Source organism: Malus sylvestris, chromosome 10 (assembly GCF_916048215.2).
Source record: "Malus sylvestris chromosome 10, drMalSylv7.2, whole genome shotgun sequence".
NCBI lineage: Eukaryota > Viridiplantae > Streptophyta > Magnoliopsida > Rosales > Rosaceae > Malus > Malus sylvestris.
The window spans coordinates 8,000,862-8,026,146 of NC_062269.1; the positions used below are offsets into that span (position 1 = coordinate 8,000,862).

Below are 25,285 nucleotides of genomic sequence, written 5' to 3' on the forward strand. Positions count from 1 at the left end.
GTAACAGTACTGACTATTACAAAAGGGGTCGTTTGGTATCTACAAATAGGACAAGGATTATCTGCCCTCCCACTTCTGATGCCTTCCCGTGCCCTCATGTTTTATGTGATCACAGTTAAGCCACGTCAACATTTTATATTTTTTTTTTATAAAGATAATAAGACAAAAATGAATATTAATATAAAATGTTGACGTGGCTTAACCGTGACCACACAAACAGGAGGCCACGGGAGGGCACCGGAAGTGGAAGGGCAGACAATCCTTGTCCCTATATAATTGGAGTTGCTCATAAAAAATAGATAGTTCTAATCATTAAAATTCAATGCGAAGTAATATTGTTTTGTAAACACTACCAAACAGGCTCTTATTTATAGGGACAAGGATTGTCTGCCCTCCCACTTTCGGTACTCTCCTGTTTGTGTGATCACGGTTAGGCCAAGTCAACATTTTATATTACTATTTATTTTTTATCTTATTATCTTTATAAAACAAATAATATAAAATGTTGACGTGGTTTAACCGTGACCACACAAAACAGGAGGGCACAGGAGGGCAGACAATCTTTGTCCATTATATGGGCAATTAAAGTAGGTAAAACAGTACTAAAAAAATGTTGACCTGACATGTTGCCTACCCAATTAGGAAATCTCAAAGAAGAACTTAATTTAAAAAACACGGGTACGGTTTCACGGTTTACTGATAAGAAGAATCCCCTATCAATCCAATGCCACTAATTTTGGATGTCCTTAGGTTTGGAACTAGAGTGATTTCATATAACACTTTAAAAATGTGTTTCGGATAAAACATTAACCACTTAAACAAGAGATCCACAGCATCCACAAGGACCCAAATTTCACCTGATTCCTCAAATCTGAATTTCTTATAATCTGGGATTACCTTGTAACTAAAAGAATGAAAACAAAGATGTTTCTTCTGCAACTTGTTACAGCATTTTCTTTACGATAATTGATCGTGATGCATTTCTGATGTAGGTTTTGGAGATTCGGATACCCTCTACCTAAAAGAATGAAGAACTACATATATTTCCTCTGCCAAATTAGGCCGCCTTTTGTGAAATAATGGATTGTAATGCATCTCTCACATATGAGTATTTGAACGAGAAACCCAGCTCCTTGGCTCTAACTGGAAGCACCCTCTGCCCATCCAGAACCTGCAACGACCTTGTTATGTATCTCAGCAATATGAAATTGGGAAAGGGTTCAAAAGAAAATAAAGAGATTCTTACCACAGAAGCACCTTCGCCAAGGACTGCTTTCAGGGCAAAGTCCGGTACAGGCAGCCATGAGGGCCTGCCCAAGACATTTCCCAAATGTTCACACATTTCTGCAAATCGAACAGGGTTGGGTGCAGTTCCATTTATAACTCCTGAGATTTAGGTATAAACTGTGTTCAATATGTTGAAATGTTTCAAGAACCAGTTTCACACGACATTGTTGAAAAGTTGAACAATATCATCATTAATTTGTTTATAGAAATTCTTAAGAGCATTCGAACTCTTTAGAAGTGTAGTTATCTCCACAGGCCAGCAAACTTTAGATGAAACCAACATTAATCCTTTGGTTCTTTGTTTTACTTCAAAACAGTAATAAGTATTGAATCTTTACCTTTATAAGATGGATTGGATAGGGCTTCATATATGAGGTTCACTATGTCATCCAGATGAATCCAGGAAAACCTACACAATATTGAGAAGGATCAATTATCCAAGGTGTTGACAGCAAGGAGAAAATAAACTAATAAATGACATCCAATCAGTACGTGCGAAACCTTAGTAACTTTAGTTTCTTCTTTATTAAACAACCGACGTCCTCGGTTGATCATGAATATCCAAAATGAAACTTAACCGACGATGTCATATTGTCTGATTAGCATCACTCAAATGCTTATACATATACAACAACCAAGCCTTGTCCCACTAGGTGGAAAGTGTTAATAGCAAAACATCGACTGATACCCGTCATACGAAGGACAGAATTGAGGACAATACCATTGCTTTCCAGAGCCCAACGGTCCTCCAGCAAACACCATAAAGAGAAGGATCATTTTAGCTGCAAATGCTCAAAGGTGTCAGCGTGCGTGTGGCAGTCGGAGATTATTACATTCTTACTAACCAGAGTTCTAGATATGTACACTTTGTAACCAAATCGAGTGACGTTTTAAATGTCTTTTGCCAGTATATTTTTCTAACATGACATCACAAATTGAAAATTAGAGATAATTATGCATAGAACAGCCTGGTACAATTATGAGGTCATGCAAGCCTCAGTGCAACCAGATTGGTCAATGTATAATCAAACATAAAGCGGAAAAATTACAAAACAATGTCAATGTAGAGTTCACAGTATAAAGCATACCTAAAGCTCCGCCATCTTTACCAAGGACAACACCAATGCGAATGAGCGCTAGCCTAACATCCTTATTCACTTTGCGGGCAGTTCCTTCCCATTCTCTACAAACCTGAAAAGACTTATATGTTAGTTGAAGTCATGAAAAGGCTTAGATGTGAGTTAAAGATGAGGACAATTTTGTGCGCAAACGAGGAGAAGTTGTGATAGTGATAATGTGATATTCCTTCATGGACTGGAAGTCGTATTGGTAATAGAGTGTATATTTAAACAGACTGACAATATGTCCAAAAGTCCATTCTACAACTCATAATAACAGTAGGCACCACAACTATGAATTCTAAAAGAAAAACATAAACATAATTCATCTGAGCTGCAAAAGCCCTTGGCCAGTGATCCTAAAACTAGAAAACCGAGATTAGATATGATCAAAGTAGTCAGGAATTCTTCTACCTAATCAGGTCTTACCACATCATTGAAATTAGAAAGTTCAATTTTCCATTTAATTATTTCCATCATGTCTTTTTTTTTTTAATTTAAATAAAGGTTAAAAGTTCCTCTATCACATCCAAAGGACATGCCAAGAACCTATTATTTCAATATTGGAAATTCAAACCTTATTCAGAAAATTAGTCATCTGCAACCACAAAGCCTAAAGAAGGTTAAGGCAGCATCCCCAAAAGGGTATCACGACGGTAATCAGTTTGATCCGACTACATTGGCTATGTTGTTGATCAATCTGACTATGCATTCAACATCTATTTAGTAAGACAGTCATCAGTCAGATAATTAAATACTCTTAGAACATAGAAATCTTAGAAGTTCTAAGCATATTGTACAACCTCAATTGCCTTTTCATACATTCTTTTCGAAACTGATTATGCATGACGCTTACCTCAGCTAAGTAATCATTCCCTGACGGACTTTGCTCATCAAATACTTGTGTCTCACTAGTACCTGAGCATAATGAATAGAAAATTAAACAAGAACCAAAAGGGAAAATGCTCTTAGTAACTTTAAAGAGGCTCCTTAAATTTGGATTATCAATCTCGAGTAATGGAAAATCATATGCCAGCTATGGGGAGATAATGAGTGTTGCTTCAGCACAATGACTATATAATAATTACTAAATGGTCTTCTAACTCGGTCTGACATCAGAATGTATCACTTTAGAACTTTATCAATTATCTATGAACTTTATCGATTAACTTGCAGATCCAAGGACGCTCCAACTCCATGGGGTATTGAAAGGTTCAGTCAGAATCTAATGATCCCAAGAAGAATAAATTCCATATAAACATCTAAAATGTTTTACAGAGGACTACTAGCAAAGCAAGAAAAATAACTGAAACTTCATGCAAACCAAGCAAATACAGTGGCTTAATAGATAAAAAGCATGAGACTGAACGGACCATAGTAACCGACAGCTGTTGCGCTAACCAAGACTGTAGGTCGAACTGCATCTGGTAAATCGTTTATTAAATCTATGACCTTCACAACCAGTTGAAAAGGTCAAATCAGTTTTTGATTAAATAATACTCTTTTTATTAAGAAAAGGAACAAAAACTGGATTTGTAATTTGACAGCCGCATCCACTAATCAGTATAAGAAACAACTACTAACCTTCGAGGTGACCCTAATCCTGCTAGTCTTGATCTCTTTCTTTATCTACAGTCCAATGAGAAGTTAGTAACTTCTAGGCATACATACATATGTTCACTTCTGATATTGAATCAACATGAATCACAAACTGTATGGCCTTAGCCAGCAATATTCCGTCAATTCATGGCAATTTTTTTTTACTAGTATGAAGTTTAATTCATCACTGGTACCAACCTCAGGAGACCATCTTGTGCTTATGGGCAGTCCAGCCAAATTTACGACACCGGTTGAACCTTGAATGCTGTCTTTCCACTGTGCCTCCTCTGCAATCACGATTCCTGGAAAGTCCTTGACTACAGATGGCAGGAAAAATTTCAAGTGTTAAACCAAAATATCTGTAAAAAAAGTATACAGACGACTAGTTATCTCAATATTAACCCGGACAATAAAACCAACAGTTAACAATGATTCAAGGATTGGGGTTAATTTCATAATAAACAAATATAATAACTTTTACGTTAAGTTACCATGTTCTCAAAAGCTTAACTATTAGGAAACAAGCCCAACAATGTTATCAAGAATAATTTAACATGAAACACTAACGCTCCTTCTCACATGACATTCACACAACAATGAACCAAAGGAGGCCTTACAGGAGCATAACAGAAATTACCAGAAAACTGGGTATTAATACTAGAACCAATGGCTTGAGGAACAATCTCTCTCCAAACCCTAACTCTATCAAGCATCAAACAACAACACACACTAACAATATGCTTGAAGTACACATAAAATAATTCTTCCTTTAGTTTTTGTGTTGATTCTTTGGGATGAAGGAGGGGTTGTTGGACAGATATCCAACTATTTAACCAATTCTAAAGAGCGGAGTTCTCTAGAAGTTGATTATCTTTCCAAGTGTTGGAAAAGTAAACACTAGCTGCTTACATATCAATGCTTTTGATGTAATGAGGAAGTGACCAGTAGAAAGCACTGGTGGAACAATTCCGCAGCTCCTCTTTCAAATGATTCACATGAATTTGATTTTCTTTGTCCTCAGAAAATCTAACTTACAGTTTCATTTCACTATTTACTTGGATTCATTGAAACATGAGGTGTGATATCCACACACCCCTTTTTACTTCTCCCACACCTTTTTGGTTTTCGGCCGTCGGATCGGATGAATTGAAGAAGATCAACGGACAGAAATTAACAAGGGGTGTGTGAGAAGTAAAAAGGGGTGTGTGGATAGCACACCCCTTGAAACATATGCACATTTACTATTCATAGATTTCAAATTAAAATTTTGAGCAAATAGCCAACAAGTGTACATTACCTTCTTACCCGGAAAAATTAACTCAGCCTTTGATCTGGACCGTGTCAAGACACGTACACTATGATTATCTGCATTACAAATTGGATCGAAAGAACGTTCAGGTAGTGAAACTATGGACATTTAGTATGAGTTTCAGCTTCATAGTAATAAGTATTAGGCAACGTAATCTTAGTTAATGCAACCAAGCAGCACCACAACCTTGAATTCATTTGATTTGGTTGTAAATGCTCCTTGTTCTGCATAAATACTGAAAGATATGCATGTCCCTCCTTGCTAGATCCAGTAAAATGAGGACCAAATCAAGTCATTGGGAAATAATCAATCTGAGGTGGATGCACGAAAATAAAGTATAACAACAGAATGGAAGCACTACGTATAAGCCTGCAAGATTTTTATAATAGTGGAGAAGTAGAATGAGCATAACCTGCATGCAGCCTTTGCACCAATCTTCTCCCGATAAAACCCGTAGCTCCAGTTATTGATACAGTCATCTGATTTGCCTAAGACAGCCTACAAAGAGTCAATATCCAACACACAAAATGCAACCTATAAATGCTCAAATATATTCATGTGACGTTCCAGCTTTTTTAACTACACACATAAATGCAATCACCCTAAATCATCTGATTTCTCACTGATCATCAACCACTGTGTTATATAAAAAGGGCTGATGATAAGTAACTTTGCGAAGCCCACTCCCTACAACTTTTGGGCCAAATTGCAATGCAAAGAGGTGGTAAAAGTGAAGTTAGTTCACCATGTGGGTTAGTCGAGTTGGTGAGGGCAATGTGCGCCCTCCTAACACCCAAGTTCGAATCCCCCTTTCCCCCGCAAATTAGAATAGTTTAGAATATCGCTTGTGTCAAATATAAAACATATTAAATTCTATTAAATATTGAATTGACCAAGTAAATTTGTATAGATATGAACAGAAAAGTACGTGTGTGTGTGGAAGGATTCATGTTGAAGAGCATTACCGTCTGGGTTTGATCAGAGGCACACCAAACACTGAGCCTCCGAGTCCCACACTTCCAAAAGTCCAGAAAAACACAAAAAAGATTAGAAACAAAAACAAAGGAGAAATTGGAGAAGTGGGTAGTGAGATACTCACAGAGAGGGGCAGAGAGACGTGAAGAGGGGTGGAGACAGTGTGGGTCCATGAGAGAGCAGTGGCTCCACAGAGCTCCATTGCTGCAGCTTGCAAGCTCTCTTTCTACTAAAACAAGACGTTTTGTTTCTCTTTTCTGAGATGGCGGTGCAAGGAAAGGCTAAATCACCGAGTCCGAGTCACCCATAAATGGCAATGTGTTTGATTTCGAACCACACCCAAATTACCCAAAACCAAACCAACCACCCATTTCCATCGATTGCCTCTTCTCTTTTGTTTTTGCTCAGTCATTTCCATGGCTTTTTGTGACACGTTTTTAGAGGAGTGCTATCCGGAGAGTTTAAAATTATTATAATGTTATAAATAAACAAAAGTAAGAGAGATCATTTTTGTTAGGGACAGAAGCGTGAAGTGGGTGTCAAATATCACATTATTTAGTTTCGTAACTATAATACAAACAAATTGCAGGTAGAAAGAGAAAGAGATGGATACTGATATTATTGCTTTCAGTTCTTTTCTTTCTTTTTGCTATGTGTATTGTGATCACACAAAATGCTATTTATATATAGCAACATCCATGACAAACCAAACAAACAAAATGATTACACTTTTTAAAAGTATCACACAACTACTATTATCCTACTATTCTCAAGTCTCCCTTATTGTGGGCATTCAGTCATCCTTACAATTTTACAACATATAATAATTAAATGACGAAAAATTTAAACTTGAAGCGCATGAGTCGAAATTCAACATTCTATCCACCTTCTAGGCATTTTAGATAACGTTCCTTCTATGAAAAAAGAAAACGAAGGAATCTACCAATTCAACAAGTAAAGTTTTTGGTTTCCTAGCTCTTGGGTCTTTGGTTTCCTAGCTCGACTATGAGGGTGTTACCTATTGTGATGAAGCTAATTGGATCAAATGTTACGTGCAACTCTTTGGAAGAAAAAATGGCAGCAACTATTTGAAATAAAATAGCCGTCAAGCAAGCATTTTATTGTATACTATTGAATGATGGCAGCAAAAACATGAAGTTGATCGTTAATTTTTAAAATTATTATTATTATTTGTGTAATTCAATAAGGATATTATTTCTAACTCTAAATAAGTTAAATATGACTTTGCACTTGACTCCAAAGTCATATATAACTTCAATTTTTTCGGTACACTGAAGAACGATTGTGTTACATTTGGAGTCAAATATGACTTTTGACTCTAAATTAAGTTTATATGTTAATTATAGAATCTGACATGAAATTTTTGTTATGCTTTTTTAAATTTGAAAAAGAGAGAAAAAAAGGGAGATAATTCTCTGATGTAATTTGCATCACCCATTTTTCAATTACGTAATATAATTAGAAACATAATGGACTTGGGCTTTTATTCAATCCGGGCCTACAATACAACCCAACAACGCAAGCCCACTCTAAAACTAAAATACTTGATAACAGCGGCTGTTAGTGGTGAATGAAGTGGAAGAAATGGCGATGATGGTGCAGTGGTGCGGCGCAGCGGCGAGGCGGGTTTTGATGGCGGAGCAGCGCGCCCTCTTCACAACCTCATGCTCCTCCGCGGCGGTAGCTGCAGCAATTGCAAAAGAGAATGTGCTCGGGGCGCCGATGCTGTGCGGGCGAGGAGACAAGAAAACGAAGAAAGGGAAGCGATTCAAAGGGTCGTTCGGAAACGCTCGGCCGAAGAAGGAGAAGATGATCGAGCGCATCAAGGACAAGGTTGAGGTGCCCAGGTCCACCCCTTGGCCTCTCCCTTTCAAGCTCATCTGAAATTTTTCAAATTTTCACTCTCTTTTTTCTTAGGATTTTAGCTCCTTATATTTAATGTCGAACTCCCTAATTTTTTAGGGTTTTAACTGTAGTGTACAATTTTTTTTTTTTTATAATGTCAATTCATATTTCGGATATATATGTTTCAATTGTTAATTGTTTGTTTGATGGGTCTCTTGTTGTTGTAATTTTGTCGTCTAAAACCACAAAATCCATGATAAGATCTGAAACTTTGATTGAAAGCTATTTACAGTGGACAGATGTGCTCCCTGACTGCACCCAAGTTCGAATCCCCCTCTAGATTGGATTAGGATGTTGCTCGAGCTACTGAGAATGGAAATGTCGGGACTCTTGGTGTTTAACTGTGCTATTCATTCTTATTGGGGTTAAGAATGAAAATAGTGATTGCTGGTGTAGTAGGGATTTGATCTGCATACTGTGAAGTACTTCCATTTCTGATGAGCATTTAGCATGGGATTCGGGTTTAGGGGTTCTAGCTTCGGGTTCTGTTTGCATGTATTTTCAGTATATCATCTTCTAAGTCCATGTTTCACTGAATTGCTTGAGTAACTTAGAAGATTTTCAGAAATATATTGAAGCAATTTTGTTGGAGCGGAACTGACAAAAAGAGATAACGGCAATACTAGGCGGAAATTGTGAACTAGGTACGTAAATTAGAGTTTGGACTGGTTGGTGAAATATGAGTGTAGCATATAAGGATGGTTTGTGCTTTGATAAGATGGACACCAACTATTTTGAAAATGCTTTATGCATAGGAATAGGCATCATGAGTTATGATATTCAATTTGTGAGCGGTTTGAAAACGCATTGCTGTTCAATTTGTGACACTAGATGCTTGCCTATGGTATTATTCCAAACATCGGTGTGATTCTACATGGATAATAATGGTTTTGGTAGAACTTAGTTGCCTCAGTATTGTTCCTGATCGTCGAGTCAATTAGCTAGATAAATGTTGTTAATTGATGTATAATGCTAATTTTGATTGAAAGCTAGTGACTTCTTGCCTATCCCCCAAATCATTTTGACTCTTGCTAGGCATGGAGGGCAAACCTTATAGGCAACTTAGATTTTCCAATTACCGATTGCAGATTGTCGGATGGTTCATAAGTTGGTAGGGAATTAAATGATAGAACATGATTGATAGAGCATCTGATACCAAAAACCTTTCCATCTTTGTAGCTGATGCCCTGGAGCTATACTCGCAGCTTAAATCAGAAAATATAATTAGTGCAAAATGAGCTTAATCTACTTTCTAATCGAAAAGAGCATTGTATTTAGTATTTACACATTGTATGGTGTATTATAGCAGTGTCAAACAAAACATGTGACGTTTATTATGCATACTTGATGATTAACAATTTCATTTTTCTCTGTCGTTTGGAACTGCTTTGTCAACTCGAGCGCTAGCTCTGCAATTATGCAGAGTCCGATGATAGAGTAAGTGAAGCCAAACATAATAGTCACTACACCAACTGGGGATGCTAGAGGAAAATATTTGTCTTCTCTTCTAGGTTCAGTTGCAAGCCTAAGTCCAGTGTTAATTGCCCATGCTAGCATGACCATTGCGATGATACTCACGACTATGCGGCTGACGATACATATCGTCTTCAGCTTCCCTGCTGCATCATCAGAAATCGAGTGAGATAATAGTTGTCGAAGGTAAAAAGTTCAGATGAATGAATTTCATAAGTTTAGAAGCCATTGAATGTACTAATGAACTCTTTAGCTTTTCATGTGTGTTTGGATTATATCATATGTTTATGTATCTACCTGGAGAAAGACTTAACTATCCCGGTTTCGTACACCCCCGCCCCTCCTCTAATCTCACTCAGATCATGTGATGTGATGATAGAGATGGAATGGGTGTATGAAACCGTTGCGTGTAATTTTCTCGCACCCCTGAAGTTAACACCTGTTTCTTCGTTTTAAATTCCTACTTTCGGCGTTGGTTATATTACCTTGATTTTGAGGTTTCCTGGTCTCCTCCTGCTTCCTCTGCAATTGTTCTGAGAATTTTATGACCAAGTCTACCAGCAAAGGAAGACCAGCAACCAAAAACAAGAAACCGAGAACTATCGTCAGAAGTCCGACGCAGATTGCCCAGTTGTTCGACTCCCTTTTTATCCCCGGCCTGTCTGCAGCCCCAGATTCCGACGTAATGGTCCACAGGAACAGAACTACCATGAGCAGAGACGTCAACACAGGAAACAATGTTGCACATAGGGTTTTGGCATCTCTACTTACCTTCAACCCCAAGGCTCTTATGCCTTCTTCCTCCATCTTCGGCCTGCCGGAGTTCGAGGAGAGAAGAAGAAAAACAGAGAAGAAACAAAAGAAATGGTTCTGGCGCTGAGAAACTACAAAGGGTTATGGTTTAATGGATCACGCCAGATAAATGGGGGAAATTTTATGTTCTAAGTTAGTTGGGTCATCACTTAATTCAAATTTAAATAAACATGACAGAGATTGTGGTTATTAGCCGTGCTTTATTACCTAACACCCAATTTATGAGTAAAATGCCCTCTTGCCACTTGGTTTTGTTTTGTTGACCATTATCATTTATTTTTAAATGGTGCTTCATGAGCATTTTTTTATCTTTCACACATTCTGCTAATTTTTGTCCGATCATCTTTAATTCATTTGATATGACGTTCAAAACTTGAAAGAAGAGTGCGGATAGCACCACTTTTATTTTTTGAAAAATGATGGAATAATTTACACTAGTTATTTAAACTACAGTAATATGGGAGAATTTAAACCCGAAACTTAAAAACTTAAAAAAAACAAGTACTTTATTTACCAGAATAATCCACCGCTTATTATTGCCATGCTTACATCAGTCATGAATATTCAAAAGAAAGAAAATGAAGATACAGGATTATGGGCCAATATTCACAATTAAATGACAAGAGACTTTTGGTATTAGGACACTAGGTATTAAATTGCGTTTTCCACAGTGAGAGCACTTTGAAATGGACACGTCACATCTTCAAGTCTTGAGGTAGTGTTTCTCCTTTTTGGTTCGTTTCCAATTCCAAAGGTCCTCATTTGCTTGCAGGTCATCATGGCTTGAAAGGTAATTTCAATTTTAATTATCATATCATGTCCTAATCACCCTTCAAATTCTTCAATTCAATTCAAAAGTGGACATTGCAATGATACTTGTTAGTCATAGTGGAACTCGAGTCTCCTTAATCTCGTGGCCGTTTTTTCGTCGGTGGACGAAGACCGGAAAACTAGTTAGTGCCCGTCGATGAACTTAACAATGACGAGACCGGACTCGTTATATGGAAGAAACACATACCCAATAAGGCCCTTGGTCGTATCTCTAAGTGTGTATGTGCGACGAGAATAATTCCATATCTTCCTATCAAAAAACTAAAACAGGTAACATGTCCCGTTTCGCCTCAGTTTCCATGAATCTAGTTTACCAACAAGAATTTTCCAACAAAGAGACGATTTCCAAACGACAAACCACTGCCTCAAGTTCATACGGACCAAAAACCCCCCAACTCACTACTGGTAATGCATGGCTAGAACCCAACCCATCAAACAAATGTACGTGTGTATGTGTGTGCGAGCGAACGCATAGATGCACTCATGCACCCACACTACATTACTCCAACTGCAGGTCTAGTGTCGCATATTTGCCCGCCAGCAATAACTCAGCCAAGGAAATGCAAATTACATGAACAGGAGAAAGTTGTTCATATCAAGCGTCACGCTTAATCCAATCCTGATCCTGCAGCATAAGCCGCGTTGTACTAAAACACCAAACTCACCTTGAAAGGAGAAACTAAGCATTTAAAACTATTCAAAGCTGAAATCCATCATTTACTTAAGCAACACGTAATGATGCTGGCCTCGATAATTATCTTCATCATCATATTCACTCTCCATCTTGATCTGCATCGTTAAAAATAACAGACATCATCAACATAAAAATACTTATTATTTATTTATTAGAAAGAAGAAGAAAAGCATTGCGTGACGGGGGAATGCTTGATGTGTGTTAAACTTCCTTCCTAGTCTCTCTCCCTCCTTCCTCCTCTAGTCCTTTGCTTTTGTCTCCATATCCCTCTGTTTCCTTTCTCTATCAGTTTTCTAATTCTCAAAGCTAGCGCCATCAAAACGTCACAGGGAAAACTTCATGCACACACGCAAGTTAGTGGAATTTTTGAAAGTCTTGATTTTCTCTCTTTTGCAATTTTTGGATTTCTGCGAATTATATGAAAATTATATTTTAGGGCCTTCTACCTTCCACCATTTTCCCTCCAGTTATTCCTTCTCTTTGTTTCTATTGCTTTAACTCTATTTGGGTTCATATCATTTTCCCTCCAGTCATTCACTCTCTCTTCACTTTCTGTTTACCAATTTGTTTCCTTCAAATTTTCAAGATTAAGGAGTTGATACGAAATTAGTAACAAGAAAAGAAAGAAAAAAAAACTAAATCTTCGTTATGACTATAATGCCCTCGCAATCAACAATGTCACCGATTTGGGTGTATGAAATCGATCCGAAGACTCATTCATATTGAACTAAAAGAGGAGGGAAAATAAGATTTTGAATTTGTGGATCGTAGAAGAACAAGACCGTTATGGTAGCACTAGATTTGTGATTTCCTGTTAAAATCATAAAATTACAGTAAGGCTACAAGTTATGCTCTTACTACACAAGTAACTTTAGCTATTTATTTATTGGAAGTAGGAAAGAAGAAAATGTCAGTCTAGTGAAGATGTCACTAATGTGTTAAGAAATGGTGAGTTGACAAACTGTGGCACTCGTCATGTAAAAATTAGAAAGAAGGGAAAGTGTGATTCTCAGTCTCGGAAGGGGTGAAAACTCAAGAAACCCAATCAACTGAGCATCCAAACTGAAAAGTGTTAAAGAAACACTTATCAAGTATATAATTAAATTGCTCACCTTTATTTATTGCGAAGAAAAACATTTGAATTTTTAGTCGTTATCCTCTTTTCCATAGTCGTATACTATCTCAATCTGCATTAAACAACAAATACCACCAGGGTTAAACAAGTTCTAGGTGACCGCATTGTTCCAGGAGGGAATAGCACGATAAACAGGACCAATGCAAAGCCAAGAAATATTTGGAAAAAGTAAAGAACTTTCTACTTGCAATAGGAAGACACCCTTTTTTTGGAAACTGGCAATAGTAATATTAAACAAAAAAAAAATCGTAAGTAAGAAAACAAATTAGTGCTCTAAAGCATCCTTTTAAACTTGACCGATAACAGTATTCTATTTTCCTGAATGGAATAAAACCAATTAGTAGGTAACTAAGAAAACTCTCAAGGATCCATTATGATTACTGGGCAATAACAATACTCTATCTCCGTGAATTAAATAAAAGATGATGGTAGAACGTAAAAAATAAAAGTAAGAGGTTAAGCAAGATAAAAAGAAACTCTTAGTTTTGAGTACTCATCTAGAAATGATAATTATGTCAGCAATTATACAACTGTAATATATTAATTTTCTTCCAAAAAGAAGAACAGCAACCAACTATGAGAATACTTGTCCAATTCCACTAGTGCCCTCTGGTTAGATAACAAATGCATGACTAGTAACTAGGGACAAAGTAAACATAAAACACAACGCAAAAGTGAATCAAAAGCATGAAACAACAACAACAACAAAGCCTTTTCCCACTAAGTGGGGTCGGCTATATGAATCCTAAAACGCCATTGCGCTCGGTTTTGTGTCATGTCCTCCGTTAGATCCAAGTACTCTAAGTCTTTTCTTAGAGTCTCTTCCAAAGTTTTCCTAGGTCTTCCTCTACCCCTTCGGCCCTGAACCTCTGTCCCGTAGTCACATCTTCGAACCGGAGTGTCAGTCGGCCTTCTTTGCACATGTCCAAATCACCGGAGCCGATTTTCTCTTATCTTTCCTACAATTTCGGCTACTCCTACTTTACCTCGGATATCCTCATTCCCAATCTTATCCTTTCTCGTGTGCCCACACATCCCACGAAGCATCCTCATCTCCGCTACACCCATTTTGTGTACGTGTTGATGCTTCACCGCCCAACATTCTGTGCCATACAACATCGCTGGCCTTATTGCCGTCCTATAAAATTTTCCCTTGAGCTTCAGTGGCCTACGACGGTCACACAACACGCCGGATGCGCTCTTACACTTCATCCATCCAGCTCGTATTCTATGGTTGAGATCTCCATCTAATTCTCCGTTCTCTTACAAGATAGATCCTAGGTAGCGAAAACGGTCGCTTTTTGTGATCTTCGCTAGATTGCTCCGGTCATTAGTGTGGATAAGTATATAAATGGATAGAGATAGGAAAGCAAACAAAAGATGTACGTGGTTCACCCAGATTGGCTACGTCCACGGAATAGAAGAGTTCTCATTAATTGTGAAGGGTTTACACAAGTACATAGGTTCAAGCTCTCCTTTAGTGAGTACAAGTGAATGATTTAGTACAAATGACATTAGGAAATATTGTGGGAGAATGATCTCGTAATCACGAAACTTCTAAGTATCAGAGTGTGGTGTCGTCTTGACTTGCCTTAATAGTCTCATAAGTAGATGTGGCATCTTCTCTGGAAGTACTTTTCCTCCATCCAGGGGTGGTATCTTTAACTGGTGGAGATGCACAAGGTAATGTATCAATTTCACTTGAAGCTTACTTGTAGTTTCAGGCTTGGTCAAGCGCGATACAAATCATGTAGTAGGAGTCCCCCAAGTCGCCGAGCTAGGGGGTCTGCTGAAAGAGGTGACAGACAAGGTAAGCAATCAGAGCTCCGACTGATTGTTCACCTTCTCCCCGTCTTGCAACAGCATGAAGGATAAAGAGAAGAAAAATGAGAAGAGATGATATGAGATACTTTTGCTTTTGAAGAAGTAACTTTCCACAGGCTTATTCTTGAACTGAGCTGGAGGGTTTTCTGGTTTCCTCCAGAGTATAAGGCCGACTGAAGAATTTGAGGGTCAAAACAAGTCCATCAAATCTAGAGTACGTTCCACCCTGCTGATATGGGATACTTTTGCTTTTGACAGAGTAATGGATGTATCGGCACGTGTGCTGTTACGCTTGTCTCCACATGCTTCCTTGTATCCTTCGCACTTGCCCTATCTGTTCCTCAAGAAGATGCGGAATCTTCCCTGGAAACATAAGATGTTGAAGATGAGTACTCGAGAGCAATGCCAGGTAAGTAATCAGGTAAGGGGTTCCAGGAAGTCAGTTCCTGGCTGGAAGCTTGATTCCAAGTGCTGACTGATTGCTCTCTTTCTCCTTGTCTTACAGGTAAAAACAAGGCCAAAGGAAAAGACAGGGAAAAAGCATGATATGGGATACTCTTGCTTTTAACCCTGATGATATGAGATATTCTTGCTCTAGTATAGCTTGTTTGCAGAGGTATTATCGGGGGGAAAGAAAGCTGAATATTTCGAAAGGCTTCGTTGGGAGTGCCCTCTCAGATATGATGAAGGGTTGAGCATTTTTGCAGGTCTGCCTGTCCGTTGGGGATGGAGGTCGACATATATAGGAGTCTCCCTAACAACAAGTAGTAATGCTATTCCTTTACCCTGCTTGGTCATAGCACGGTAGTGGGAGCTGTCAGTTTCACATGTTTTAACTCTGTCAGAGCACTTTGAAAAAGTGGTCTGTGGTATCTGGCTCTCGAGATTCGGAGAACGATGCCTCTTCGATTTTTGAGAAAGCGATCATGCTGGGGGTCTGGCTCTCGAGATTCGGAGAGCAGTGTCTCTTCGATTTTTGAGGAAGTAATCATGTTGGGAGTCTGGCTCTCGAGATTCGGAGGGCGGTGCCTCTTCGATTTTGGAGCAAGCAATCTTGTTGGGAGTGTTGTCTCGAATGTGAGTAAAGGTTGGGCATGTTTGCTAGTCTACCTTGCCACGAAGCACAAAGGTTGACACACAGGGACTTTCCAATTATCCAGCAATGGTACTGTTCCTTTACCCTCTCTTCGATTTTGAGAAAGTAGTCATGTTGGGAGTCTGGCTCTCGAGATTCGGAGGACGGTGCCTCTTCGATTTTGGAGCAAGCAATCTTGTTGGGAGTGTTTTCTCGAATGTGAGTAAAGGTTGGGCATGTTTGCTAGTCTACCTTGCCACGAAGCACAGAGGTTGACACACAGGGACTTTCCAATTATCCAGCAGTGGTACTGTTCCTTTACCCTTGTGGGTAATAATATGGTAGCTAGACCTTCAAAATTTATGTGTCTAAACTTTGTTAGTGCTGTTTCTTTGCTATTCTTTTACCTTTCTTGGTCAGAGCGATTTAATGGGAGCTGCAAGCTTCACGTGCTCAACTTTGGCAGAGAACTTTGGCAAAGTTATCTGTGGTACCCATGAGCTATTGTTGCGTGTGGGAAGTGGGTAATTGAACAGTAAGATTTATGTGCTTTCTACTTCACCAGAAATCTTCGATAGAATGCCCATAATTTCTGCAAAGCTGAGTGTGCGTGTGACAGGTGCTGACAAAGCTAGAAAAGTAGGTGCCTCTTCGATTTCTGAGATCGGCCCTCGTGGTCTCTGAGCAGCCCAGCTTTTGAGAAAGCGAGCGCCTCTTCGATTGATTCGGAGAACGATGCCTCATCGATTTTTGAGAAAGCAATCAGGCTGGGGGTCTGGCTCTCGAAGATTCGGGGAGCAGTGTCTCTTCGATTTTTGAGAAAGTAATCATGTTGGGAGTCTGGCTCTCGAGATTCGGAAGACGGTGCCTCTTCGATTTTGGAGCAAGCAATCTTGTTGGGAGTGTTTTCTCGAATGTGAGTAAAGGTTGGGCATGTTTGCTAGTCTACCTTGCCACGAAGCACAGAGGTTGACACACAGGGACTTTCCAATTATCCAGCAATGGTACTGTTCCTTTACCCTCTCTTCGATTTTTAATAAAGTAGTCATGTTGGGAGTCTGGCTCTCGAGATTCGGAGGACGGTGCCTCTTCGATTTTGGAGCAAGCAATCTTATTGGGAGTGTTTTCTCGAATGTGAGTAAAGGTTGGGCATGTTTGCTAGTCTACCTTGCCACGAAGCACAGAGGTTGACACACAGGGACTTTCCAATTATCCAGCAGTGGTACTGTTCCTTTACCCTTGTGGGTAATAATATGGTAGCTAGACCTTCAAAATTTATGGGTCTAAACTTTGTTAGTGCTGTTTCTTTGCTATTCTTTTACCCTTCTTGGTCAGAGCGATGTAGTGGGAGCTGCAAGCTTCACGTGCTCAACCTTGGCAGAGAACTTTGGCAAAGTTATCTGTGGTACCCATGAGCTATTGTTGCGTGTGGGAAGTGGGTGATTGAACAGTAAGATTCATGTGTTTTCTACTTCCCCAGAAGTCTTCGACAGAATGCCCATAATTTCCGCAAAGCTGAGTGTGCGTGTGACAGGTGCTGACAAGGCTGGAAAAGTAGGTGCCTCTTCGATTTTTGAGATCGGCCCTCGTGATCTCTGGGGAGCCCAGCTTTTGAGAAAGCGAGCGCCTCTTCGATTTCTGAGATCGGCCTTCGTGGTCTTTGAGCAGCCCAACTTTTGAGAAAGCAAACGCCTCTTCGATTTCTGAGATCAACCCTCGTGATCTCTAAGCAGCTCAGCTTTTGAGAAAGCAAACGCCTCTTCGATTTCTGAGCAGGCGCCTCTTCGATTTCTGAAGCTCCGTCGAGTGCAGATTTTTATAGGGGCTGGCATTAAGTTCCAAAGCACACTTGAATCTCCACCAGTAGAAGCTTCATTCTTGCACTTCTAAGATCTTGATTTGTCCGACCTCTTCTCTCTTCAACACCTTTGAAAATGTCTGGCCCCTCCGACCGTCGTTTTGACTTGAACCTTGTTGAAGAGGCAGCCCCGCCTTCTCCAGACAACATATGGCGCCCATCCTTCGTCTCCCCTACTGGTCCTCTTACCGTTGGGGATTCCGTGATGAAGAATGATATGACCGCTGCGGTGGTGGCCAGGAACCTTCTCACTCCCAAAGATAACAGACTACTTTCCAAACGGTCTGATGAGTTAGCTGTTAAGGATTCGCTGGCTCTCAGTGTTCAGTGTGCAGGTTCTGTGTCTAATATGGCCCAACGCCTATTTGCTCGAACCCGCCAAGTTGAATCATTGGCGGCTGAAGTGATGAGTCTCAAACAGGAGATTAGAGGGCTCAAGCATGAGAATAAACAGTTGCACCGGCTCGCACATGACTATGCTACAAACATGAAGAGGAAGCTTGACCAGATGAAGGAAACTGATGGTCAGGTTTTACTTGATCATCAGAGATTTGTGGGTTTGTTCCAAAGGCATTTATTGCCTTCGTCTTCTGGGGCTGTACCGCGTAATGAAGCTCCAAATGATCAACCTCTGATGCCTCCTCCTTCTAGGGTTCTGTCCAGTACTGAGGCTCCAAATGATCCCCCTCCGGTGCCTTCTCTTTCTGGGGCTCTACCGACTGCTGAGACTTCTCCTAAGCAACCTTTGTGAAGGCTCCCTCTTGTGTGTTTATTTTGACTCATGTATATGTACATATTTGTAGCTTATCGGGGATATCAATAAATAAGCTTTCCTTCATTTCAACGTATTGTGTTAAATACACCAAAGCCTTCTTCGCTAAGTTCTTTGAATTTTCTTTTGTTGAAGCTTGTATGTTGAAGCTTTCTGAGTGGAGCATGTAGGTTGGGGTAGTGTTCCCTTAATTTCCCGAGTGAGGAAAACTTCTCAGTTGGAGACTTGAAAAATCCAAGTCACTGAGTGGGATCGGCTATATGAATCTTAGAACGCCATTGTGCTCGATCCTGTGTCATGTCCTTCGTTAGATCCAAGTACTCTAAGTCTTTTCTTAGAGTCTCTTCCAAAGTTTTCCTAGGTCTTCCTCTACCCCTTCGGCCCTGAACCTCTGTCCCATAGTCGCATCTTCTAATCGGAGCGTCAGTAGGCCTTCTTTGCACATGTCCAAACCACCGTAACCGATTTTCTCTCATCTTTCCTTCAATTTCGGCTACTCCTACTTTACCCCGGATATCCTCATTCCTAATCTTATCCTTTCTCGTGTGCCCACACATCCAACGAAGCATCCTCATCTCCGCTACACCCATTTTGTGTACGTGTTGATGTTTCACCGCCCAACATTCTGTGCCATACAGCATCGCCGGCCTTATTGCCGTCTTATAAAATTTTCCCTTGAGCTTCAGTGGCATACGGCGGTCACACAACACGCCGGATGCACTCTTCCACTTCATCCATCCAGCTTGTATTCTATGGTTGAGATCTCCATCTAATTCTCCGTTCTTTTGCAAGATAGATCCTAGGTAACGAAAACGGTCGCTCTTTGGTATTTCTTGATCTCCGATCCTCACCCCTAACTCGTTTTGGCCTCCATTTGCACTGAACTTGCACTCCATATATTCTGGCTTTGATCGGCTTAGGCGAAGACCTTTAGATTCCAACACTTCTCTCCAAAGGTTAAGCTTTGCATTTACCCCTTCCTGAGTTTCGTCTATCAACACTATATCGTCTGCGAAAAGCATACACCAAGGAATATCATCTTGAATATGTCCTGTTAACTCATCCATTACCAACGCAAAAAGGTAAGGACTTAAGGATGAGCCTTGATGTAATCCTACAGTTATGGGAAAGCTTTCGGTTTGTCCTTCATGAGTTCTTACGGCAGTCTTTGCTCCTTCATACATATCCTTTATAGCTTGGATATATGCTACTCGTACTCCTTTCTTCTCTAAAATCCTCCAAAGAATGTCTCTTGGGACCCTATCATACGCTTTTTCCAAATCTATAAAGACCATGTGTAAATCCTTTTTCCCATCTCTATATCTTTCCATCAATCTTCGTAAGAGATAGATTGCCTCCATGGTTGAGCGCCCTGGCATGAACCCGAATTGGTTGTCCGAAACCCGTGTCTCTTGCCTCAATCTATGCTCAATCACTCTCTCCCAGAGCTTCATTGTATGACTCATTAGCTTAATACCCCTATAGTTCATGCAATTTTGTACGTCGCCCTTATTCTTGTAGATAGGCACCAAAGTGCTCGTTCGCCACTCATTTGGCATCTTCTTCGTTTTCAAAATCCTATTGAAAAGGTCAGTGAGCCATGTTATACCTGTCTCTCCCAAAAGTTTCCACACTTCGATTGGTATATCGTCTGGGCCTATTGCTTTTTTATGCTTCATCTTCTTCAAAGCTACAACCACTTCTTCCTTCCGGATTCGACGATAAAAAGAGTAGTTTCTACACTCTTCTGAGTTACTCAACTCCCCTAAAGAAGCACTCATTTCATGTCCTTCATTGAAAAGATTATGAAAATAACTTCTCCATCTGTCTTTAACCGCGTTCTCTGTAGCAAGAACCTTTCCATCCTCATCCTTGATGCACCTCACTTGGTTTAGGTCCCTTGTCTTCTTTTCCCTTGCTCTAGATAGTTTATAGATATCCAACTCTCCTTCTTTGGTATCTAGTCGTTTATACATATCGTCGTAAGCCGCTAACTTAGCTTCTCTGACAGCTTTCTTCGCCTCTTGCTTCGCTTTTCTATACCTTTCACCATTTTCATCGGTCCTCTCCTTGTATAAGGCTTTACAACATTCCTTCTTAGCCTTCACCTTTGTTTGTACCTCCTCATTCCACCACCAAGATTCCTTTTGGTGTGGGGCAAAGCCCTTGGACTCTCCTAATACCTCTTTTGCTACTTTTCGGATACAACTAGCCATGGAATCCCACATTTGGCTAGCTTCCCCCTCTCTATCCCACACACATTGGGTGATTACCTTCTCTTTGAAAATGGCTTGTTTTTCTTCTTTTAGATTCCACCATCTAGTCCTTGGGCACTTCCAAGTCTTGTTCTTTTGTCTTACTCTTTTGATATGTACATCCATCACCAACAAGCGATGTTGATTAGCCACGCTCTCTCCTGGTATAACTTTGCAATCCTTACAAGTTATACGATCCCCTTTCCTCATTAGAAGAAAATCTATTTGTGTTTTTGACGACCCACTCTTGTAGGTGATCACATGTTCTTCTCTCTTCTTAAAGAAGGTGTTGGCTAAGAAGAGATCATATGCCATTGCAAAATCCAAGATAGCTTCCCCATCCTCGTTTCTCTCCCCAAAACCATGGCCACCATGAAAACCTCCATAGTTGCCTGTCTCCCTGCCCACGTGTCCATTTAAATCTCCTCCTATAAATAACTTCTCCGTCTGAGCAATTCCTTGCACCAAGTCTCCAAGATCTTCCCAAAATTTCTCCTTCGAACTCGTATCCAACCCTACTTGAGGTGCGTACGCACTAATCACATTGATAAGTTCTTGTCCTATTACAATCTTGATTGCCATGATTCTATCTCCTACCCTCTTGACATCTACAACATCTTGTACCAAGGTCTTGTCCACGATGATGCCAACACCGTTTCTCGTTCTATTTGTGCCCGAATACCAAAGTTTAAACCCTGAGTTTTCTAGATCCTTTGCCTTACTACCAACCCACTTAGTTTCTTGTAGGCACATAATATTTATCCTTCTCCTCACCATAACTTCCACTACTTCCATAGATTTTCCCGTTAAGGTTCCTATATTCCACGTTCCTAAACGCATTTTGCTCTCTTGAACTCTACCCTTCTGTCCTAGCTTCTTCACCCTCCCCCGTCTAATAGGATCAAAGTACTTCTTTTGTGTGTCCCGGGTAAAGTTGATAGGAGCATATGCTCCCAAACAACTTTGAGTGGAGTCGTTCGAAAAGAAGTTTCTATGGCCCCCTTGCTCATTTAACACTGCATCCGGGTGCCGATGGAGATACAGCGACCCTTGCTCACTTATCACTGTGCTCGGGCCACACAGCGCGCCACTTACGAGTGACGCCCTAGCTTTAGCGCGATTTTGTTCTGAATTCATTTTCATAAGGATTCGACGTGATCATGGAGTGCCGGCTGTCGACTACCTGACGCCCTCCCCCTCCTCCTTTATCCGGGCTTGGGACCGGCCATGTAAGACATAGGCGGAGTTGAATCAAAAGCATGAAAATGATTGAAAAAATGTAGAAGTCCTAAAAATAGATGTGAACAAGCAATACACAGAAGCACAATGAAAAACTGAAGAATGTGTTATGATAAAATTACCCCAGCAGGTGGAGTAGGATTTCGGTGAAACTTAGAACCACCGGGGGCCCAAGGAACTGCACAGGCAAGATGGAGAGGGGAGAAGATGAGACCATATAAAACCATTAGTAAAAAACATAATATGGAAAACACAGGGATTGATTAAGTAAAATAAAGATAGAACAAACCTATTAGAAGCTACAAAACCAAACTCTCAATTCAAGTTTTTATCTATGTACAAACGAGAACAAAGATATGGTTGTAGGGATAGGTTAATAGGGTGCCATAATATTGACACCCAAAAAAATAATAATAATAATATGAGCACCAAGCTAATCAGAGACAGACATAGACTACCACAGAGACACACATATAACTTTCTAAGCAATGATGATTTTGTTGCTCATCCAAAACAATTTCTCGAGCATAAGGTAGCTTAAACACACTACGAAAATTAGAGGTGAGCTGCCATCAAATCTAAAATGGTATCATACAAGCCAGTTCCAAAATCCTCTCTCACTAAACTACTACCCATATGAAAGCTTAAAAGACGTCAGAGCTTACAGGAAAAGTGAGGTCCAGAATATCAAACAAGAAACACAGAACCTAAAGACATATGCCCGGAAATTTATGAAAGCTGTTCCCTTGTTTTTCTAACTGGGGGCAAAAGCAATGAATTTATGCAAGTAAACTTGGCATTTTACGAAAGGGATTGTACCAATGTAAGGATCGGGATGGCGCCACTTATTGTAAGTGGCTTCGGCATTCGCTATGAGTCTATCAATGGTGTCAGGATCTTCCTGTAAATCCATACCAATCAAACAATCAATCAAAAGGGTACCTTAATTCATTAGCAAAAAAATCAAAAGGGTACATTTATCCAATAACAGAAAATGCAGCCAAGCTAAATAATCAAAAATTTAAACTGAATGAAAAAAAATTCAAAAGTAATCGAATCGAAATGGAAAAAAAAATAATAATAACAACAATAACAACAAAATTTGGGGAAATTGAATAAAAGGGAAGAGACCAACCACATGCTTGTTGGTTTCGAACCTCTCGCGGAGGGCATCAGCCTGAAAAACAAAAAATAATCAGACAGCGATCGAAATTGAATGCAATGCAATGGTAGATGGATGGTTGTGATTGAATAATGAAGATTGGAAAGGGGGGCGGAGAGCGCGAGTACATCTGGGTAGAAGAGGTGGCGGTGAACGGCCCAGTTGAGAGTGTCTCTGAGGGCTCGCCTGTAGAGGATCCAAACCTTCTCCTTCTGAGCTGCTCGACGAGCTACGTACGCTGCTGTTGACACTCCGCTCATCTCTTTCTCTCTCTCTCTCTCTCTCTCTCTCTCTCTCTCTCTCCCAGCACTCTTTCGTTGTTTCAGGCCTTTCGTCAGATGAAATTTGGCGACGAAATGGCTGGCAAAACGAAGTCGTTTCCTTTCTGGGCTGAACGATCTTAACGTAATTGGGCTGGGCATATTGTACCAGGAACCGAAAACTCATCCGGATTCGAACCGGTCGATTTGGTTTTCTTGGGTTTTCGATATGAAACCAAACCTATTCTCTAATTATACGATTCGGGACCAGTTTTGAATACTTTGAAGGATATTACTATTCACACACATCTTTTTATCTCTTACATACTTTTATTAATTTTTGTCAATTGATTTTCTTCAACTCATTTGACTAGACCGTCGAAAATTAAGAGGGGTGTGTGAAAGTTAAAAATAGATATGTAAATAGCACCATCATAATTTGAATCGTATCAACCGAACCAAATTGAACCGAATTTTTTTAAATTGATTTTTTACGCGCCAAGCTTCTATTGGGTAAGGCCATACTTCTAGCATGGACTTGTCGAACCCAGATCTTCTTCGAATTTGCAAATACTAAGCCTAAGGATCAAATGATCTAGGCCGTTGAAATTTGATCAAACGGCTACAATTATTATAACTTTTAGGGGACCCCCTATTTGTTGATGTTAGATCAAATTTCAACGGTCCAGATCATTTGATTGTTAGGCTCAGTTTTTGTAGATCCGACAAAGATCTGGGTTCGGACTTGTCCACACTTCCAATCAAAGAAAAAACAAGCAAAGTGACTTTTCTATAACACAAGTGAACCATGACGGAAAGCCTTCCTACCTCCTCAATCATCCGCCCTTGTTCTAGTTCTTCGCCTCCTTCCTCAATCCCTTGTTCGAAGTTTGAACTTTCAACGTACTATAAGTCCACAACAATTAAAATTTCTGGGAATGCAATTGGGTTAAAATTATGGGTTTTGTGAACCCAAATTAACAATAAAACTATACCTTGGTACGGGCTAGTTTGATATTGTTTTGCTTTTTAAAAAATAAATTATTTATGCTATGATATGAGAATAAACAACTATAAAATAAAGTTGTTGATTGTTTGGTAAACTTTTTTTGTAAAAGTGCTTTTAATAATAAAAAACAGTGTTTGAGTGTTTGATAAACTTTTATGTAATGTGCTTTGAATATATTAAAAGGAAAACTAATGAAAATAGCTTGAAAACTTTGAGTTTTAATGATAAGGACAAAATAAAAGGTAAAGTGAATAGTACCAGGATTGACTTTTTAGTGTAAAAATGTGGTTTTTCGTTAAAGTGAACAGTACCGAGTACTTTTCGTTAAAGTTCCCATTATTAAATGACTAAAAGAATGTGGTATTTAATGTGATATAATCAAAGACAATAATATAGGGGCAAAGATTGTAATTTTGTAAAACATGGGGGTATATTTTATGTTTGAAAATTTCATTAAATGAGCACTAATTACTATGATTTGAGAAAAAAAAACACTTAATGGCTTTTAAAAAAAATTGTTGTCATATAGGGACACAACACCTGTCCACCACTGTGGTAAAGGGCCACTTGCGAGAGGTGGAGGATGCAACACGAGGACTTCTTAGGAGGTCACCTATCCTAGTACTACTCTCGCCTAAACTCGCTTAACTTCGGAGTTCTAATGGTATTCG

The 25,285-nt window shown here is 39.6% G+C and overlaps 4 protein-coding genes across 6 annotated transcripts; 1 reads left to right on the plus strand and 3 right to left on the minus strand.

Moving 5' to 3' along the window:
- Positions 1–751: 751 nt before the first annotated feature.
- LOC126584953 (epimerase family protein SDR39U1 homolog, chloroplastic-like) lies at positions 752–6,686 on the minus strand. 2 transcript variants are annotated; one of them, XM_050249330.1, is made up of 13 exons: positions 6,419–6,686; positions 6,279–6,338; positions 5,726–5,801; positions 5,310–5,369; positions 4,203–4,321; positions 3,990–4,034; positions 3,779–3,857; positions 3,262–3,323; positions 2,376–2,478; positions 2,009–2,069; positions 1,626–1,696; positions 1,247–1,386; positions 752–1,171 (listed from the first exon to the last, which is right to left on the minus strand). In XM_050249330.1, exons 1-13 carry the CDS (start codon positions 6,488–6,490, stop codon positions 1,058–1,060), a joined length of 1,062 nt encoding a protein of 353 aa, XP_050105287.1. In that variant the 5' UTR covers positions 6,491–6,686; the 3' UTR covers positions 752–1,057. The 2 variants fall into 2 exon arrangements, with proteins under 2 accessions (XP_050105287.1, XP_050105289.1); XM_050249332.1 differs by lacking the exon at positions 6,419–6,686 and having other exon boundaries at positions 5,726–5,811; positions 6,279–6,351.
- A 1,181-nt stretch (positions 6,687–7,867) lies between these two features.
- Positions 7,868–8,330, plus strand: LOC126584957 (30S ribosomal protein S31, mitochondrial-like). The gene has a single exon (XM_050249337.1). It carries the CDS (start codon positions 7,894–7,896, stop codon positions 8,191–8,193), a length of 300 nt encoding a protein of 99 aa, XP_050105294.1. The 5' UTR covers positions 7,868–7,893; the 3' UTR covers positions 8,194–8,330.
- Positions 8,331–9,463: 1,133 nt separating this feature from the next.
- Positions 9,464–11,389, minus strand: LOC126584955 (uncharacterized). 2 transcript variants are annotated; one of them, XM_050249335.1, is made up of 2 exons: positions 10,173–11,389; positions 9,464–9,830 (listed from the first exon to the last, which is right to left on the minus strand). In XM_050249335.1, exons 1-2 carry the CDS (start codon positions 10,492–10,494, stop codon positions 9,526–9,528), a joined length of 627 nt encoding a protein of 208 aa, XP_050105292.1. In that variant the 5' UTR covers positions 10,495–11,389; the 3' UTR covers positions 9,464–9,525. The 2 variants fall into 2 exon arrangements, with proteins under 2 accessions (XP_050105292.1, XP_050105291.1); XM_050249334.1 differs by having other exon boundaries at positions 9,464–9,833.
- Positions 11,390–11,875: 486 nt separating this feature from the next.
- Positions 11,876–23,672, minus strand: LOC126584956 (NADH dehydrogenase [ubiquinone] 1 beta subcomplex subunit 9-like). The gene is made up of 6 exons (XM_050249336.1): positions 23,474–23,672; positions 23,319–23,360; positions 23,003–23,084; positions 22,306–22,361; positions 13,138–13,212; positions 11,876–12,120 (listed from the first exon to the last, which is right to left on the minus strand). The coding sequence occupies exons 1-5, from the start codon at positions 23,603–23,605 to the stop codon at positions 13,171–13,173; spliced, it is 354 nt and encodes a 117-aa protein (XP_050105293.1). The 5' UTR covers positions 23,606–23,672; the 3' UTR covers positions 11,876–12,120; positions 13,138–13,170.
- Positions 23,673–25,285: the final 1,613 nt, after the last annotated feature.

Excerpts from the sequence above, each read along its gene's own strand:
- LOC126584955 (XM_050249334.1), bottom strand. The coding sequence starts at position 10,494 with ATGGAGGAAGAAGGCATAAGAGCCTTGGGGTTGAAGGTAAGTAGAGAT. Across the intron at positions 9,834-10,172 it reads CAGGAAACCTCAAAATCAAG|CAGGGAAGCTGAAGACGATA; the intron begins GTAATATAACCA and ends CTGATGATGCAG.
- LOC126584953 (XM_050249330.1), bottom strand. The coding sequence starts at position 6,490 with ATGGAGCTCTGTGGAGCCACTGCTCTCTCATGGACCCACACTGTCTCC. Across the intron at positions 4,322-5,309 it reads GGCTGAGTTAATTTTTCCGG|TCAAGGACTTTCCAGGAATC; the intron begins GTAAGAAGGTAA and ends TGCCATCTGTAG. Across the intron at positions 3,858-3,989 it reads GGATTAGGGTCACCTCGAAG|GTCATAGATTTAATAAACGA; the intron begins GTTAGTAGTTGT and ends CTGGTTGTGAAG.
- LOC126584957 (XM_050249337.1), top strand. The coding sequence starts at position 7,894 with ATGGCGATGATGGTGCAGTGGTGCGGCGCAGCGGCGAGGCGGGTTTTG.
- LOC126584956 (XM_050249336.1), bottom strand. The coding sequence starts at position 23,605 with ATGAGCGGAGTGTCAACAGCAGCGTACGTAGCTCGTCGAGCAGCTCAG. Across the intron at positions 23,085-23,318 it reads TCGAAACCAACAAGCATGTG|GAAGATCCTGACACCATTGA; the intron begins GTTGGTCTCTTC and ends ATGGATTTACAG. Across the intron at positions 22,362-23,002 it reads CCATCCCGATCCTTACATTG|TTCCTTGGGCCCCCGGTGGT; the intron begins GTACAATCCCTT and ends TTGCCTGTGCAG.